Source organism: Malurus melanocephalus, unplaced genomic scaffold (genome assembly GCF_030028575.1).
Source record: "Malurus melanocephalus ecotype Western Australia unplaced genomic scaffold, MMel_1.1 scaffold_41, whole genome shotgun sequence".
NCBI lineage: Eukaryota > Metazoa > Chordata > Aves > Passeriformes > Maluridae > Malurus > Malurus melanocephalus.
The window spans coordinates 1,688,760-1,708,077 of NW_026623273.1; the positions used below are offsets into that span (position 1 = coordinate 1,688,760).

Sequence of the window (19,318 nt, forward strand, 5' to 3'; positions counted from 1 at the left end):
TGTAACCCCACCCTGCTACCACAATCAGGCCATGCAAAACCAATACAACTGCAAATCATGTTTCTAATGCATGTATTCATGGTTTTACACTCAGAAATTATTTTGTAGAAATGCATCTTACAGAATCAGTATTGCCAGAGAAATGGATTCTAATGGAGTGATGGGAAGAAGATGTAGCTTGATTAGATGATTGTAGGTTCCTTACAGCTGAATTATTTTCTAATCCACTCTACTCTACTCTACTTTACTCTTCTCTACTTTCATCTCCCTAGCTTCCTACCTGAAGTAAAATTATCCTGGATAGTGATTAACCTGAGTGACTATAATGGTGAATATTAGGAGTAAAAGGTTTTGTTTAYGTTTTGATAGCACCTATTGTTTTCAGTATGGTGAAATTATTTCTAGTGGTTGGGACCAGTTCATAAGTATGTAGTCTGATTGTCCAACACAAATCCTTTGCCAGTGCATTCACAGTCAGTAGCAGAAATAATGTAGTTTGTCCTGTTTGTCCTGCCTCATCTTGTTGCCACTCATAGAGCRAAGTATTCTGTGCTTAACTCATCTGGTAGAACTCAGTGCTGARTACTTCTGTTTAATGTACAAATAAAATGTGTTATTTACAGATGACCAGTATACATGTTAAAGTGGATAGACTTACATACATTCTATCCCAGCCCAGCGTGCTGTTTTGGTTGCAAGTGTGTATGCCTCATTACCTCTGCTCACTTGCCTCTAATTTTTCAGTATGCCGATGTAATGTAAGTAAGCAACCCCTGCAGAGCCTGTGGAGTGTGGCCAGTGAGTCAGATGGGGCACACATTCATCTCTGGTGCACATATATTTGATTTCACAACTGTMAGGCACAGCAAAAGAGCAGAGAGTACAAAAAGGTTTAGAAAAGTACCCTCCTGCCTGAATCAGGTTAGTGAAACACTTTTGCTGTATTGTCCACTGAGGCCAAAAAGGCCAATAGCACTGTGCCCACACAGCTCCTCCTGAAAGTGTGCTGAGCCTTGTTAACTTCACTGGCTCCATTGGATTGCTTGGTACTGGTAGTGAAGCCCTCATGACCACCAATGGCATTTTCTGAGCCTCCTTCCTGCAGCCGCTGCCCAGCAAGACGTTCCCTCTCTGCATGTTGCAATGTAAAGGACCTGATGAAYGCCAAGAAATATAGACAGCTTATGGCTGCTAAAAAAAAACAAGCAGCTGTGGTCAATTCAGAAGAGAGATTTTGTGAACTAAATGTTACCTATGCTGCTTTTAAGTGATGGCAAAATATGGTATGGAAAACGCGGATATATGAGTCTGTTGTTTTAATGGTTAAAAGATACCAGTCTGTTCTTAACCTGTCTGAAATAACAAGTAAMTGTAGTGATGTGGTTGCTTTTACTGTCTTTTTTTTCATGAAAAGAAGAAATTTAATAGCTAAAGTTAAATATTTATTTAATAGGAAATTTTAATAGCTAAAAAGAACAAACCATTGTATAAGCAGAATTTGCTGTGTAAAGTGCAGAAAAGTGCAGAATCACAGAATCACAGGATCACAGAACTAATCATTAGGGTTGGAAGAGACCTTCAAGATTATCGAGTTAACCTGTGCCCCAACACCTCTACTAAACCATGGCACCAAGTGCCACATCCAGTCTTTTTTAAAACACATCCAGGGATGGTGACTCCACCACCTCCCTGCTCAGACCCTTCCAGTGCTTTATCACTCTTTCTGTAAGAACTTCTTCCTAATATCTGAGCTATATTTCCCTTGATATTTTCTGTGGAATAGAAATGAGGATCCCCTTACCTTTTAGACTGTCCATTCCCGGCCCAGAGTCCTTCACAGCACAGTTCAGTGCTCTGGAGGATGGCAGAGGAGATTATGTGCATGAAAAACACATGCYCATGGAATCACGGAATRTCCTGAGTTGGAAGGGACCGACAAGGATCATTGAGTCCAGCTCCTGGCCCTGCACAGGACAGCCCCAGTAGTTCCACTGTGTGCCTGAGAGCATTGTTCAAATGCTTCTTGAGCTCTGTCTGGCTGGTGCTGTGACAACTTCTCTGGGGCTCTGTTCCAGTGCCTGACAATGCTCTGGGTGAAGATATTTTTGCATATTTGTTTGCTCAAGGTGCTGAATTGTATTTTAAAAAATAGTCTAAGAATATACATAGGGTGCTAATTTCAGGAATTGTGGAGTCAGTGGAGGTGGATTAAGTCCTAAATAGAGTTTACCCTACCTGTGCTCATCTCTTTTACTGTTCTTAGGTTATTTGGCTACCAGTAAGGCAGATATAAGATTGTATTTATAAAAGGGAAAAGTTTGACCTAAAAACAATTCAGTCATAAGAATGTTGTCCATGTTTGTCATCGAAAAATGATGAGTACTAGTCAGTTTGCAGACGGATAACTGAACTTTGCCTGCTTTATTTGTTTAATCATCTAGTAAGTGACTAAATTAAGGTCTTCACTTTGTTTTAAGTTGTGTGTCTCACGTGGATGGCATCTGCCATCTCCAGACTGACACTTGCATTGTCTGTAAAGGATGAACATTAACGTCACTTCAGATTTTAGTGTTGTAAATTGGGGGTGGTAAGATCTGAATAGCTGTGTGCAAAGAGAAAAAAATATATGAACTGAATATGCCAGTTATGTCTTTTCAGGCTCTGAGGAGTTAGGAAGTGGAAGCTACGGGCATCGGTACATCACAGACACAGTGACTGGTGATGGTGATGGATTTGATATTGATGATTCAGACTATGACATTTATATAGAAGAGGTAAATGTCAAGATTTCTTTTTGGCACTTCTGTTTTCTTTGTAGTCTGGATATTTTGAAGTGTATGGTCCTGTCAGGAAGTTTAATATCAGACACTCCGTGTTCAGATATAGTAATGTGGTCTCTTCTTTTTCTTCACTGAGGGCAAGTTCCATGCCTGAGATGTGTATTTTGGAAGGTATTAATTTCGTTTTCCCGTAGCATTTTAGTTTCACTGAATTGCTGTTTCTTTACTTCCTTTCAGCTCAGACCACTTCCTGCTATTAAAGGAGGCAACCGGAAATTTCTGGTTGAAACTAAAGTGACACCAGGGTCTAGTTCCAGGCTCCTGTCACGGGTCCTTACAACCACTTCTGAACCCACCACCTCCACTCCCACCACCACACGCCCTTCAAGCACGGCGAGGGCGAGCACGGCGAGGSCGAGCACGGCGTGGGCAGCGCGGCGGGGCAGCGTGTCCTCGGCCGCGCGTCTGTCCGAGCTGTCCTGCGACGAGGCCGTGTGCTCCGCCGACAGCTTCTGCATCAACGACTACGACCGCGGCGGCTCRCGCTGCCACTGCAACCTGGGCAAGGGAGGGGACACGTGTGACCAGGGTAGGTGTCTGTGTGCCCACTGCTGCTGGCTTCTCTTTGTYTGGTTCAGGGAACAGCTTTGCCATGAACCAGCCAGTGTGTGCTTTGGGAATAGCCAGCTGGGCTTAGTAGATCCCTAAGGATTGCAGCAACATCCAGCAACAAATAGCGGTTCAGGCCTCATCCCCTTTGCTTCTTTTTCCTCAGTGAGGTGAGAAAAAGTTGCCCTTTAAAAAAGTGATTGCAGAACCTGATGCCTTATCRATCAGGCTAATCTGAAATAGAGGCCAGACAAACTTAAGAGAATGAGAACAGACAGCTTTAATACAGGCCTAACAGGCCTAACAAGCCTACTGGTACATTAGGGCAGACAAAAGCCTCCTCCTGAGGCTGTACCCAAAAATGGACAATGAGTCATGCGATCTTCACCTTTTATAAGTTTTGCCTTATTAACATATAGGGTCTTAATTCTTCAATGATCTTTACAGGTGATGATGTCAACCACCCCAAACTTGCTCCCCCCCAACTCGCTGTTGTTTACATATTTTGGGGCTCTGAGGCAGCGAGCTGTCCTTGGATTCAGGCTCAGAGAGGGATTGTTTTGTCCAAAGATGTGAGAACGGTAGTTTTTAGTGCTGTACTAGAGRAGTACAAGAATACAGATGCATGAAAATATAGAAACTAAARATCCTAAGGCATCAAACCTGTGTAAAGATGCACAGGGGAGGTTAATCCTCCTTCCCCCACCTAGGGGTGATGGAGCAGGTATGTTGGTAACCACCCAAGTGCAGCAAGACCCAGTCWTGGCCCCCACAGCTTCCAGCAGAGACATTCAACCCCTCTTTGACTCTTGCCTTTTGGCAGCAGCTGAAGCCCCAAAGCACCCCCATTTTTAATGTGGTCCATCAGATGATGCTGGTGCCACAGCAGGGATGTGAGACAGAACTCCCATTATAAAAATATCTCCAGAGGAGGCTRCCCCCATGGTCTGTGGGGCAGAAGTTCTGCAGAGCAGCACTCAGGTCAGGCTGACTGCGGCAAGAGAGGAACAAAATCTCATCCCCAGTTCAGAAAGCATGACCTGAAGCCTGGGTCGATGTAAGGAGGTATGTTTGTCCCAGTCAGGACTTGCCACCSATCCYGTTGCCTCCTTTCAGGGCAGCTGAKMCATGGCAAAAGYGTGCTGAGCTGAAGGAGGCTCAGCTGCCCTGAACTGGTGTTCTTGGCTCTTCCATTGCTGCCCTCCCGTTCTCTCCCTCTAGAGACCTAAATTCACTCTTTTGTGGAGTTAACACYGAGCAGATCACCTAGTGAGCCAGTCCAGCTCTCTCACCAGGCCATAAGCAGATCACTTTTTTCCCCCCCTCAAAGTAATTTTTCTTCTGGTTTGGGGACCAAAGGGCCAGAAGAATGCTCGGGCTTGTGCAAAGAAAATGTCCCATTGGTTGTGGTGGTCTGTCCCTCCAGCTAAGAAAGAGCTGATATGTCCATGCCTCTGCTGATCTGATCTGCCCAGACCCTGCCTTACAGCAGAGCATCAGGGACACACGTTTCTTCTGCAGTGTCATGTTAGACCCTCATGTATAGTGTTGTGCATCAGGGATACAGACACTCAGGATGCTTTATCTTCTTCAAAGTGGAGTGCTGAAGCAAAGAGAGCTCTTTCTGAAAACAATCTGTTGTGACTCAGTGACATGGAACAGCTGCAGATGTGATTTTAGGCCTTGATCAAGTATGAARAGTTGAAGATTGATTTGAACTGACATGGCCATACACAACCTGTAAAGCRGATTGTTAACATCAGTCCAAGCCCTCCATTTTTCACAGGGGAGTGTATTATTCCAGAGTAAGTGATAGCATCATGTGCTCATACTCCTTTGTGCTGAATTTGTCTTCAGCAGCCAATATTGTGAAACCGTATATGAATCTGAATGGAAACAAACTTTTCTCCACATTCAACAGCKGTATGGCACTCTGGTCCAGTCAGTTCTGCTTGTGATCAGGACATGAGTTAATTGTTCTCTGCTGAGATTGTGTTCAGGTTTATAGCATCAGTCCCCTTCACCTCAGCCTGAAATGTGTGCCTTGCAAACAAAAATGCTGAGAGAATTCTGTCCAGATTCAAAAACTGAATGAGAAAAACACACTCAGTATTCAAATAGCAAAGAGGAATAGGCCTCCTCATGCTTCCTTCCTTGTTACACTTAAATCCACTAAATACAGGAATTCAGGCCTGAAACTGTGTCTGTCCTTAGTGCTTCTTAGGAAAATTAGCTGCAAAGGTAATTTTACAGCCAACAGTGGCAAGCAGTAAGACATGTCTGATTTTCATTTTCTCTCAGGGTTGGGGTCTAACATAAGATAACAAAGGGTGAGGGTTGATAATGCCATTTGGCAAGAGCAATAAAAAGAGCCACTGTTGCAGCCAGGGATGGAAAGATGCCTGCAGGGACTCTCTTTTCCCCATCATTCCCTTTAGCTTCTGCCCTGAGCTGACTTGAGAGAAGTGCTGGAAGCTGCTGGGCTGTTACGAGGCATCCAGTGACTCTCCAGATGCTGGATGCAGCAGCTGTGGAGTAGCAGTGACTAATGCTGCCCAGAATCTGGCTGCATTTCCCACATGTGTTTTTGTGATCCTGAAGAACAGAAAATTACTTTGCCCTCTCTTTGTTAAATGAAATTCTTGAAAGAAGATTAATATAAAGTTGATGGGTTCTGTCATCTATAACAAGAATGAAAACCTGGAGAAATTTCCTCTGAACCCGGTGATTAAGCTATTGGACATTATTTGGCCCTCAGTATCTTGTTACTTTCCCAGTTCACCAGGTCCTGGGGAATAAAAGAATTTGCTGTAAAAAGTGGTGGGAGGACAAGGCAATAGGTTAACTGATTGTTGACTGCTGCTGACTGATTCTTGTCTCTGGAGGAACTCTCCCTTTCGTTTCCACCTGATGTTACCTAGTACTAAATGTGTATATTGATTTTTATGTGAAAGAAAACTACTAAATAACATGCTCTCCTCTTTGCTTTTCAGACATTAATATCCAGTATCCTCAGTTTTCTGGCTACTCATATATCACCTTTGAACCACTGAAAAAATCCTATCAGACATTTCAAATTACCCTTGAATTCAGGGTAAGTTTAAGCAATTCTCACATAGGCATTTTAAATTTTATTTACTTACTTGGATGCAGAAGACAACAGAACAATAACTTAGCTTCTAGTAYAGCTTGTAGTGTAATTTTGGTGAGCCTGTTCATAGCCTTTATTTGTAAAGACCTGTCTTAACCTTCAGTGAATGTAAATGAAGTTTATGAGCTGCTGGAGTATTTTTGTCCATTCTTGGTAGGCACTGCATGAGAGAATCCTGGGACTGGTAATGCTGCTGTTGTGAACTAGCAGCAATGTATGTTGGCAAGGTTATAGTCATGTGGATGAGCTGAAGCACACCTGGATATTTTGTGAATTAGAGTTTGGAAGTGGTGTGCAGTGTCTTTGTGTCTAAAAAACTGATYCTGTCATACTGAGCAAAACATTGCCCTACATCCAGAGTTCCCTTCCCACCCTTCAGAGTTTAAGTAGGAATTATTTTCTACCTCTGAAGTTAGGGACACAGACTGCTAATACATTCAGGATCTCATTCTAGTTAAAATGGTGGTCTAAAGTGGGGGTACATCCCATGCTGGCTTGTGCTAGTGCTGTCTGTTCATTACTGAACTTGTAGGGYGGCCTCTAGGCAGTGGGGCCAAGCTCTTGGGTGGCCCCCACTCCCACGTAAAGCAGAYTCACCAGCCTCACAGTCTGGGTGGGAGAATGTCAATAACGGAGCAGCAGTCTGTCACCTCACGTGGTGATCTTGCACTCCTCTAGCAATTTGTCATTTTAAAATGCAGGATAACTGTGAAAAGCCACTGTGTCAGCTGCAGTGCACATATGGAGAAATGCTGCCAGCACAGGTTGTTTGGCTGGAGGAGTGTCAGTCCCATGGAACATGTGAAGTAGGGTGTCTGTGTTCATGTGCAGTGAGTCTGATGTGTTTGCACTTACCGGGCTTACTGGGGCATTCTTGCTCGACTTTTTGCTCAGGAGTCTCATATGGGACATGTCTGACAGTCTTTAACACTTTCAGGGTTTATTTCAGGTCTGATAGTATCATACTTTAAGAGATGGTCTTAAATTGCATAACCATTAAGGCAGTGATTTTCTAGGTTCTTTAAACGCAGGGCTCAAAACGGAACAATTTCTGATTCTGCAAGTTAAAAACTCAATCTGAAAAATGATGACCCTTTTCTGGAGAAAAGTCCCCCACTGCTGATTGCTTTTATCTGTAATTTTGAGGCTTTGATTTTTCATGTTGATGCAATCATTGCAGGCTGAGTCCGAAGATGGTTTGCTGCTGTACTGTGGAGAAAATGAACACGGTCGTGGTGATTTTATGTCACTGGCAATTATCCGACGAAGCCTCCAGTTCAGGTAAAACCTCCATCCTAAATCTGATGTAAAGAGAAGGGGTTATTGCTGCCTCGTGGGACTGCTCTATGTGATGAATATCTCCAGCGTCTTTGACTTCTGCCCCATGCAGTGCACAAAAAGGACAGTGTAATTTCATTTAAGAGTTCTTTAATACCTTTTTCTCTCATCCTTCTTTAGTGCGTGAACATGTGCCCTATTGAGCTCTTTTATTCAGACTGCAGTGTGAGGGCAAAATGATCAGTTTTCTTTAAAGCTTTTGTCTGGGGCTCTTACCAGAAATGCCAGTGAGACACTGTATTTGCTAAGCTGATGGTATATTGAACTGTACCTAGTCAGTGTTTTGCTTCTCAGCAAAAGATTTGTAGATAATGTAGCAAAATAAAGGATGTAAYGCCAGCAAGGGGCCAGGAACTTCATCTTATATACATTGTTTAGATGAGAGTTGTGTTTTTTAAATGAAGATATAGAGTGTTTCTTGTGGTCTGATAAATATGAAGGAAGTGGAAGACTATCTCTGGCATCTTCTTTYTTAGGAGGGTCAGTCCTTTGAAACTGGGGAATAACAAAGTGGGTGATGTRCCATAGTTGTGTTTCTGTTCACCTCCACTGCATGACAATCAGGGAAAATGGCACATTTTGCGCACATTCAGCTCTCCTGGAGGTCTTCTTGTCGATCAGTACTGAGTTTCAAATGGACTAGCGGAGTTATTAATGTAGCACTGCCTTTCACCAGGGAGCTAGAAAAATTCCCAGGAGAAATTACTGTGATAGCAGGAACTCGGATTGTAATACCCTCTGTCTTGAAACTGTTTCAGCTGTTGGCAAGATTAGCAATGCACTTGGTACGACCAGAGAATGCAGAATCTTTGCCATGTTAGACAGATAATGAAGCTTGAAACTTAAAACAGATCATATGTTGACCTGGTGTCTTATTTTCCTCTGCTAATAGGCAGGAGGAAGGTGGAACAGAGAGGTTCCCAAGTGCAAAAAGAATATTTAGAGTCTAACAAACTTTTGGTTATTTCGTTAACATAAGATAGTTACCTTGCCCTCTCTGGTCTCACRCTCCCAGGTTCAACTGTGGCACTGGAGTCGGAGTCATAACGAGTGAAAACAAAATCAAGCTGGGGAACTGGCACACTGTCACGTTGTTCAGAGATGGGGTGAATGGCTGGCTCAGGATGGACAACAATGCACCAGTGACAGGAAAATCTCAGGTTGGTAATCCTGCCCCTATGGCTYGATCTTCAGGTCTCTCAAAGTTATGATGACATGGGGTTTTTTTTGTACTATCAGAAGTCTGATCAGATTTAAAAGGTGTGGTTTTATTTATTGGTGGTGGGACATTTAGTGAACTAGGATCTGTGTACGAATTACTCTTCTAAATATGTAGTCTAGAAATAACACAGATGAATATCTCAGGGCTGAATCCCATCACAGTTTCCCTGCTGTCCTCCATGTTTACTCTGCCACCCTTCTGCTGCCGTATGWCAGTCTCAAATACAGGCTGTTAGAAGTTCACCAGATTGTACAGCTGCTGCTGTCCCTGATTGCTTTAATTTTTTTTTCAAGCCTCAGAGAGCTTCTTTGCTTCCTCAGACATCAAAATTAGATGCATATGTGTATACGAGTATACATTTATGTATAATATGCATATWCCCACACAAAGTTTGTATACAGAGGTGTGATTACATGCATATTCTGGATATGTAGATTTAAGTGTCATAATGGAGATGCAACCTATGTTAATACCAGCAAGTTCATTCAAGGCTAACAAGATAAAATACAATAGAGGAAGATGCCTTGACTGCTCTGTTGCCAGGCCAGAAAACAAAATTAAGGCTCTGGAAGAAAAGGCAGTTTCAAATTGTTTCAGATGTCTTTCCTTTGATGGCCACTATTAGCATGCCATCCCTAGCCTTGAAAGAAAGCAGCTTCAGACRTCTTATTACTTTCCACTTTCATGTGCAGGCACTGAAGGGAAAAAATTGCAGTGCTTTGAGTTCTCATCAGCTGGAAATGACAGAAGARAAAATTTCAGTGTGTCATGTATTGCTCTCTGCCACCAATGCCATGAGGGCAGGTGTGAATCAGGAGAGATGGGCACAGTTTCTGCAGTGCACTGTGCAAGTGAACTCCTGCAGACTAAATAACCTCAGCTTATTTAGCCTGGAAAAAAGGTGATRGAATTTATTGTTATAAACACTGTGGGGGCAGGGCAGGGGTGAAAAATCCAGAAAGCTTTTAAACTAGAGGTCAGTGCTGCCAGAAGCACATGTTGGCAGAAACTGGCCCTGAATAACTGAGAATTCTGAGTGTTTTCTTCCCTGTGAGGTTTTGAAAGAGCCATTGAGTCAGAGGAAAAGTTACATTTTAATCAATTTGTGGGAGGAATTGAGACTCCATTGGCCACAGTAATATGGAGTTTGGTTCAATGGTCCAAAAAGATTCTGTTGGTTTTAATGTTTTTTGTTCTTTCCTGTGCCCTGTAGCAATGTTAGTAAAATCRTATGTGTAGGTTTCTATAGACTTGTTGAAGCTGAGAAAAGAGATGGGCAGTAAATTTAGCACTGGCAAAGTGAGCAGAAGCATACTGAAGTTGTGATTTTACTGGCTTTTGCCTTTCCATTATTTTTGTCATTTTATTATTGTTCAACACTAAACACTTGCTGGACTCTGTCCAAAAGACAGTATTTCATTTGTCTCTGTGCCTCAGGACTTAGGGTGTAGAACACAGTTTTTGGCAATAATAAAGAAAGAAATTGCAGCAGAAGACAGATCACAATTTCTCCTCAAAACAGCGATTTTTAGTCTTTTTTATTGTGCTTTCAATAGTTCATGTTACTGTGATGGGATGCAGGTGAAAAAAGGTTCATTTTGAATGGTGGACTGATTTGAGGGATGACTAATGGGAAGGAATTACCAATGAATAACTCACATATTCCCTGACACAATTCTTCATGGAGGAAAAAATTGATTGCAAACCACTGTGGCATAATGAGCTGTCCTGTGTTGCATCTGTTACACAGCGTGCTGTGCTCTGCTCTCCCTCCAGGGCCAGTACAGCAAAATCACGTTCCAGACTCCTTTCTACGTTGGCGGTGCTCCCAGCGTGTACTGGCTGGTCAGGGCCACCGGCACCAACCGYGGCTTCCAGGGCTGTGTGCAGTCCCTGAGCATCAATGGCAAGATAATTGACATGAGACCCTGGCCATTAGGGAAAGCTCTCAGCGGTGCTGACGTCGGTAAGTGCAGTGGTGTGGTGTCTGTCATCAGTGACTAACCCAGGGTTACATTTCACCCTGTTGGAGCAAATTGAGCCACAGCCCAGGTTTAAGAGGTGGGAGGCACGGTCTCAATTTCAGGTTTCCTCTGTGTCATTGCACATTGGAACAACATCTTCCTCTTGCTGAATCTGTAGCAGGATAGCTCATCACATTGCTCAGGTAAACCCCTTGTGGACACATTTACTGTACACAGTAAACAGTTAAACCATTTTCATGAGCAAATTATGAGATATCTGGGCTGCTGGTATGATTACAACTTCAYCAGTATTTCTGCCAGCATCTCTCAGCATTGCCTAAAATCAGGCACACATGAAAACAGAGGCCAGACAAATCTAAGAGAATGAGAATAGACAGCGTTAATACAGGCCTACTGGTACATTAGGGCAGACAGAAGCCTCCTCCTGAGGCTATGCCCAAAATAGACAYGGAGKCACGAGGTCTTCACCTTTTATAASTTCTGCCTTATTAACATATTGGGCCTCAGTTCTCCAACGCTACCTTCAGATCATTATGTCAACCACTTGCTCCCCCAGCTCACTGTTTACATATTTTGGGTCTCTGAGGCAGCAAGGTATCCTTGGATTCAGGCTCAGAGAGGGATGGTTTTGTCTAAAGATGCGAGAAAGGTAGTTTTTAGTGCTATAATAGAGGAATRTAAGAATACAGATGCATGAAAATATAGAAACTAAAAGTCCTAAGGTATCATCAGGACACCTCTTCATGCCCCTGACTGACACAGCCATGTCATCAGAAATCAATAATATGTATGCTGACCTTGCATTTGAAATAATATGGACCCAACAAAATGCATTTTGCCTGAAGATATCATTGCACTTGTCTAAAGTAATCCATGGATCTCTCAGACCCACAGCAGTCCCGTGGCTGTCACAGAGGGCTTTCTATGTTACACCCAGCCATTGCTGAGGCATGTAGGTTTTCCTGRATACTATCCTTTGTTTTGCTATCTWGAGTTATGGTGTGATTTAAAAATAGCTTGGAATAAACACTTCCAGCAGCTTTATGAAGTGTTRTTATAACATTATCTTCCCTTCACAGTGTAAAAGATGGAGAAATAGGGAACCTAATTAACCAGTTCTGTCTTATTTATTCATCCATCTATTTCATCCCTGTAACAGTCACTTGAAAAAAGGCAGGACAACAAAATCCTTGCTTTAATGATCTCCCGGTCTAAACAGTTTAAGAGTAAACCCAAGACACAAGACAAGTGGTAACAGTGAGAAACAGACTCTATATCACTGAACTGTCCATGCCATGCATCAGCCACRAAGTCATCTTTCTTCTCTTCTGGASYTGTGCATTTGACATCCCAAGAAGGAAATAATTTGTGAGAAACTTTTCAACAATTGCTCTGTATTCTCTATGTGCCATGACCAAACTTCTGTGCAATATAGGGGTAGAACAGACTGGCCCAATAAACAGTTGCTGAAAGGAGTGAGATTTTGGAAGCAGAGYGTAATTTCACGATAGAGTGAGAATCTATGGAATTTAGACAGATGAAAGCCCTGCTGAACTTCTGTGAGCCCTAATCTCTATTGCCTTTTGAGATGCAGCTAGCTTCATTCCCATCCGTGAATGCTCCACATACTACTGCATTAGCAATCGACACCAATGAAAATAAATGCTGTGCCCTGCTATGTGTGACTCAAAACTGACTGATAAAGCCTTACTGTCCTTGTGTGACTGCACACATTTATGCGAAACTGTACAGAAGAGACTTACAAACAATAGGTCATGTGAGTTTAACTTAAAATAAAAAAATTGACAGTAAACTCTGCTAGGATTTAGGGATGACTTTTGCCACTCARTCTCTTCTGGCACAGTGTATAAATCAGGGGTGCTGTGCTACATGGATTGCTGAACTGAGGGTGGGAGGAGAGGGTTTCTTCCCTTTCCCTGTGCTGTCTCTGCTGGCTACAGCACAGGTTCCACTGGACTGTGAACTGAGAGACCAAAAGAGGAGGCAGCACTTGTGGTTCGGAGTGGGGATGGCAGGACCCTGGACTCCTGCTGCACCTTCCCTTCTTCTTCATCTGCCRTTGCAGCCAGGCATACACAGCCATCACACTTGTGCTTTTCCTCTTCAACAGAGTCACCTGTGAAAGGTTGTGAAAAGTCACTGAGACATTGGGAGATCCGCCTGTCCTTAAATACCAAGACTGCTCCAGTTCAAGCTCTTTCTCAAATCGTGACTTGACTTATCCTACTGCTGTTGTCTTCCTTGCTGTTTTCAGTTTCTCAAAGACTTTAACTCTGATCTATTTGCACATACTGCCAGCATTAACAGTGCAGCAGATATAGCAAAGATGAGTGTTGTCTTGGTTTTCTGTTTGTGTCTTCATGCATAGAGATCCTTGTTCACACATATCTTGGCTCTGTTTCCTTGCCTATAAAATAGAGTGAGTGCTATTCTGTCAGCATCATGGTAATTGATGAGCAAATGAGGGATCTGAGTGACAGGATACCTGTCCTGCTTTGGTTCACTTGYGGCCATTACAGTGCAGACCAGAAGGGGAAACCTCAGCGTTATTGTCAGAGCTGCCTCACGAAACCTTTGTCATCTCAGARTGATACTTCAGTGTGCCTCAAAATAAATGTGTAAATTTTAGTTTGCCATAAAAGACTAAACCCCTTCAAATAGTGTGCTTAGAATTGTGCACCACAGAAGTCTTACTTGATCTTTCTTGATGTATGCAATCAGTTTGTTACTCTTGACAAGGAAAGAGTTATTTCACTAGAAACTAAAATAAAGGAGAAAATAAATTCTACAAAAACTTCAATCAGATGGACACTTGATGGTTGCATTGTCTGACTTTATAGATATCTGTTTTAGGAAGTAAATGAGTATTTATTTGTTCTACAACAATTTCAGCRGGAAGAAATAATCTCCTTGTTATTTAAATTGATGTACCAGCTTTGTAGAGGTGCTTTTTAAAAAGCCCATATGTTGATGATATGGATCCCATTTAATGTGGACAAGAGGGTTGACAACCTCCTTTTGGCTAATAAGATTAGTTGATGATGATTAACACCTCCCATGCTCAGCATGGCATGAATTTACAGTGAACAAAGAAGCACTTAAGTTAATTAAAATTAAACAAGTCATGGTGCTTGTAAACAATCTAGAGAAAATTTTATTTTTTKGGAAAATAGAAAGAGGAGCAGACAAGTAATATAAGGAATGATTGAAAGTTACATCTGTCATGGTTTGTTAGGGCTACGTTTTTGCTATTTGTGAAGTCTGTTGCTGGTCTGCTATTCAAAAAAAAAAAAAAAGCTGATATTCAAAAAGCTGATTTCCTTGCACACCACTTGACAAATTGGGAAAGAATCTGGGCAGAATTATGTTGGTTAGTTGCGGAGATCAACAGCCAAATAAATCTTTGACAAAATTCTCCGATAAATCARTGTTCTGACTCTTGTGTTTAGGTGAGTGTAGCAGTGGCATCTGCGATGAGGCAGCCTGCATCAACAGTGGCACCTGTACTGCGAGCAAAGCAGATTCTTACATTTGCCTTTGCCCTCTTGGATTTAAAGGTCATCATTGCGAGGAAGGTGAGTGGATGCWGGGATGCCTCTATTGCTTTGTGTGTGATATTTATTATTCAATGTGTTTCCATGCGAGATGATCTCACATTGTTACACTGACAGWAGAGAGTATTTGTTACTTCATCTTYTTAAAGTCACATGTTGAAACCCTTCCTTTACCTCTTTGGAACCACATCAAGCTCCTTCACAAACTGTGATTCTTAAACTTCTTTGCTTTTTTGAACTAACTGTACTTGTGCATCTCAAAATTCCTATTCAGAAGTTAAAATAATGTACCAGTCCACATCTGCACATTAATTCTAAAAAAAAACCCACTTCTCTCCCAAAACCAGTGTCAGTTGTATATTTTGAAATGTAAAGGACCCAGTGTCAATTTCCTGCTGAAACTGGAGATACAAGTAGTAAAATACATGTGGCATTATTATCTATGCTGTAGAACTTTTCATGCCACCCCTCATTGTGTGCATGCTTGTTACTTTGAAAAACACTGTTGTGAATCACTGAGGAAAAGGTACATAATGTTTTATAGTGTAAATATATCCCTGGAAAATTATGGGATTGAGCAATATTGGCTAAGATAAAAAAAAAATTAGATGAAACATATTTTGGGTTTTTTTGCTAAGATTCAGCTTTAAATACGTAACAAAGGGAACAGACACTGGATGGTAGAATCAATCCTTTTTGTCTGAGCCTCAACTGACCTGCTTGTGATTTCTGGATTTCCAGCACTCACCTTGGCCATACCTCAGTTCAACGAATCCTTAAGATCATTTGCTAGCACACCCTGGCCCTTGGAACCACAGAATTACCTTTCCTTCATGGAGTTTGAGCTGACATTTCGTCCAGATTTAGAGACTGGTGTCCTTTTGTACAGCTATGACACAGACAGCAAGGACTTCCTCTCCATTAACATGGTGGCTGGTTATGTGGAGTTCAGGTTCGACTGTGGCTCAGGAACAGCTGTTATCAGGTAAATGGTTTTGTGTCTGTTTCCTTCCCAAAAATCCCAAAAGTGCCAYGGTGCTGACCCAGGTGAGGAGGGGGCTGGAAAGAGTCATAGGCTRTGATGAGGCCTGTGAGCCCCTTGGTCTCTAGTGCCTACTTCTAATGAGGCCAAAAACACTGGAAATGTATTCAGGGGGACGGGATTTCCTTCCTWCATCAGTTTATGTTTCAAAGCTTTGTGTTTTATCTGGCTGCAGATACTAATTTCGTGTCTGCATGGTATTGCAGTAATTCCCCTCTTGCCCCCCCTGACATTGCACCMTAACTGATTAGGGTATCTATAAATATTTCAAGCATATACTTTCTAGCCACAGGATTTCATGATATTGGCACTTTTGTGAGCATCCTCCTTTCTGGTTTCCAGTTCCAGGCAGTAGGGGCCAGGCTGGAGGTGACACAGGAAGATACACTTCCAGGTCCCTCCACTTCCTCATAGTGCTGTTTTTTGAGGGACCTGAGGCTAGTATTCAATCTCTATGATATAAGTTGTCTAGGATAAATATATGGTTTAAACTAGTCACCCATGTTCGCAGACGGGCCTTTGGAGAATGACTCATTGCATCCTAAAATTAATGTCTAGGATGGAAGCAATGAAATGCCTCAGTAATGCTGTTCTCTCTCTCTGTGTAACTGAATGTCACTGCAAAACTGTTCCTGGGTTTTCTGAAAAGGCACTGGGCTCAASAGAGGCACTCACTATCTGGGATATGGCTCAGGAGGCTGCCAGTGTGACCAGGCTGACCTGATAGAAATTATCTATATAAAGCTTATGCAGAATGTGTGCACTGTCTGCAAGTCTTGCATACCGAGGATTCCTGTGGATGGACATCAGGAATTTTGACTATAGTGTGATTAGGGGAAATGTACTGATTTTACACTGAGTGAGGACTCAAGCAAACAAACCCATTCAGATGACAAAATGAGAGAGGAAATTTCAAGGGAGCAAATGCGAAATAATAATGAGCCTGACAATGCACAGCTGTGGAAAAACAGTTTTAGTGTTGTGAGACAGAGAAAGATCCTGGAATTGTCATGGATAATTCTATGGAAGCAGCAGCAGTCTTCAGAGACAAATACAGAAACCTAAGTACAATGCAGAGAATTATTAGGAATGGAATAAGGAAGAATGCCTCTGCTAAAGCCCACAATGCATCCTGTCTTGAAAACTCGCTGCTATTTTGGTCACTTCATTTCWAAAGAAATTAGCAAAATTGAGAAAGTAGTTTTGACATGCAGGAGAGGGCATGAAACRGCTTCCACAAATATAGCAGGACCTTTCAGCCTGGAAAAGGAGTTTGGTGGAAGTAGAGATTTTAAAATTATGAATGGCATGGAGATTAATGAGTATTCTGTATTTTTTCWATATGCAAAGAAAATAAGGAACCAAAGAAAAGAAGACCTTTTTCTTTGGGTTTGGGTTTCTTTTTTTTTCGGACAGCACATAAATAAGTTGGAAACTAATTGTCCCAGCAAGTTACAGACGCCAAAACTATAAATAGGTTAAAAAAAATTTGAAGAAAGCTGCATTGAGGGAGATCAAACACAATTGTACGGATGTAGCCTCTGACTCAGGAAATTGCTAAATGACAATTTGCCAGAAGCTGGGAGGATATATCAAGGGAAGAATCACTTCATACTTGCCCTATTCTATTCTGTTGCTGAAAAGTGGCAGAAATAGCTAATTTTGGAGACCTTTTCTCCAACTCAGAATAGCCCTACTTACAACAACGAACTTCAATCTCTACTGATTGCAGCCTTCTAATTCCTGTAACTGGTAAACATAAGATATTAAAGTAGATTTTTTTCATTTTCTTCCAAGAATGCTCTAGCACTTCAAATCACCTTGTACTGAAGTTTAACTGATATATAGGGTATGAAATGTGGCAAGTGCCACAAGAATGTGCCTRGGAGTAGAAATTGTCCCTTTCTGTTGGAAAGCAGAGGAGCAAGCTGGAAGGCATCTAGTGCCTGAGCTACATACACTGGGGGRAAAGAGTGGGGTGAGATAGCTGGGTAATGGGGGAGACTCATGAGACCCTCAGTCTTCACTGAAAGTTTTCAGGTTGTCCTGTTAGCTCTTTTTTTCTTGATAACATGTGCAACTCGCATCCTGCCATCAGCTCTGTCATTGATTAAATAAGATAAATAGCTATATTCCTTGGGTTTTGTGCCTGCTTGGTCAATGGCCCCATAAAAGTCTACCTTCATCACACTGCTTCCTCCCTACTCCTTGTCTTCAATGGGGGTGTGGCCCTGCTCATCCTGATACCTCTGCCACAGGATCACCAGGCTGTTAGATGTTATAATATAACCAGGAAACTGCCATAATATCTTTATAATTAGGATGAGGCAAGTTTATTTATGTGTGTCAGCAGCAGCARTAGGAGAGCTGATGCTGGTGAGGGTTGTGTTTTTGCTGATATATCCTGGGATGGACGCAGCGCAGCATGTTCTGGGGGCTCCACAGGGAGAAAGGGTGCTGAGCAGGTGGAGAGATGCAAAATTTGAGCATTGAAATGTCTCAGAGGAAAAAGTGTTAGGATTTCCCTTGGCTGGGCATTCACAGGATCTAGATCTTTGTGATCTGGTGTATTTTTTAAGCTTTGGTTTACATGGGAAAAAGTAGCTCCACAGCACATGAAGAGCTAGGAGTGTTCAAAGGTGTTACCAAACTCATGCTGGTTTCAAAAAGCCCATGATTCCAAGAAATAGCTAGCAGCTCTGGAATGATGACTCTGAAAGGCTTAATCATCCCTGATGGTAATTAAATCTAGCAAAGCAGGAGGGTTAGCATGATAATGATCTAAGCAGCAGAGGAGATAATGTTTGTATTGCCACTTGCTCTGTAGCCAAACCTGTCTGGTTCCTTTATATGCATAAACTGGCTTCTTCAAAATGATTAGATTCTGTCAGCTATTGATTTTCTCAAGATGGTTAAACCCTAAATGGTGCTATACAARAAGGATAACTGGCATTGCTTGATGGTATTTTTTATGGCAGTTTTCTGGATCAAGTGTCATTCAAAAGTGTCAAGTGCTATTGCCAATATCATCAAAATAGATAAAAATGAGCTTCAAGAAAATTTGAAGGATTGAAAAAAGTACAACATAAAGGTTTCAAAATTCATGTTAATTGTTAAGAAAAAACCCCATTATTTTCTCRTTTCCAAAATTACATAATTTTTTAATCAGAAGTTGAATTGCTATTGATTCAGTATGTAAAATTACAGGGCTTTTTCCATTTTTTAAATTTGAAAATATTGGGGGGAAGGGTTAATTTTGAAATGTATGTATCCTGAAAATACAAACCATTATTTCACCCCCAGAGATTCTGTACTTTTGCACTGGAAGCTAGGAAGTCATAGGGGTCCTWACGAACACAGATTTTTCCAGCTTGGCCAGTCAATCAAACACACATTTCCAGGGCTCCTGGAGGAAAGGCTGCAACATCTCATGTAGACATAAARTGCTTTAACCAGTGTAGCAAAGTGACATTTGAAAATAAAATACAAAGATCTATAGAACTTGTGAAGAGGAATGTGGTTTCACCCTTTATACAGGCTGCTATTCATATTAGTGCTGTGCCAGTAAAGATTGTAAGAACTGTTTAAAAATGCTTCCTTTGAGACTGGTGAATAC

At 41.9% G+C, this 19,318-nt stretch overlaps 1 protein-coding gene across 1 annotated transcript in view; it reads left to right on the plus strand.

Annotated features, from left to right (window-relative positions):
• EGFLAM (EGF like, fibronectin type III and laminin G domains) overlaps positions 1-19,318 on the plus strand; it is an 82,691-nt gene that overhangs the window by 47,843 nt on the left and 15,530 nt on the right. Inside the window, exons 8-15 of the mRNA XM_057364692.1 lie at positions 2,659-2,774; positions 3,018-3,369; positions 6,383-6,483; positions 7,721-7,821; positions 8,894-9,038; positions 10,877-11,066; positions 14,556-14,681; positions 15,402-15,645. Of these exons, the coding sequence (XP_057220675.1) occupies positions 2,659-2,774; positions 3,018-3,369; positions 6,383-6,483; positions 7,721-7,821; positions 8,894-9,038; positions 10,877-11,066; positions 14,556-14,681; positions 15,402-15,645 (1,375 nt within the window). The remainder of the gene's footprint in view (positions 1-2,658; positions 2,775-3,017; positions 3,370-6,382; positions 6,484-7,720; positions 7,822-8,893; positions 9,039-10,876; positions 11,067-14,555; positions 14,682-15,401; positions 15,646-19,318) is intronic.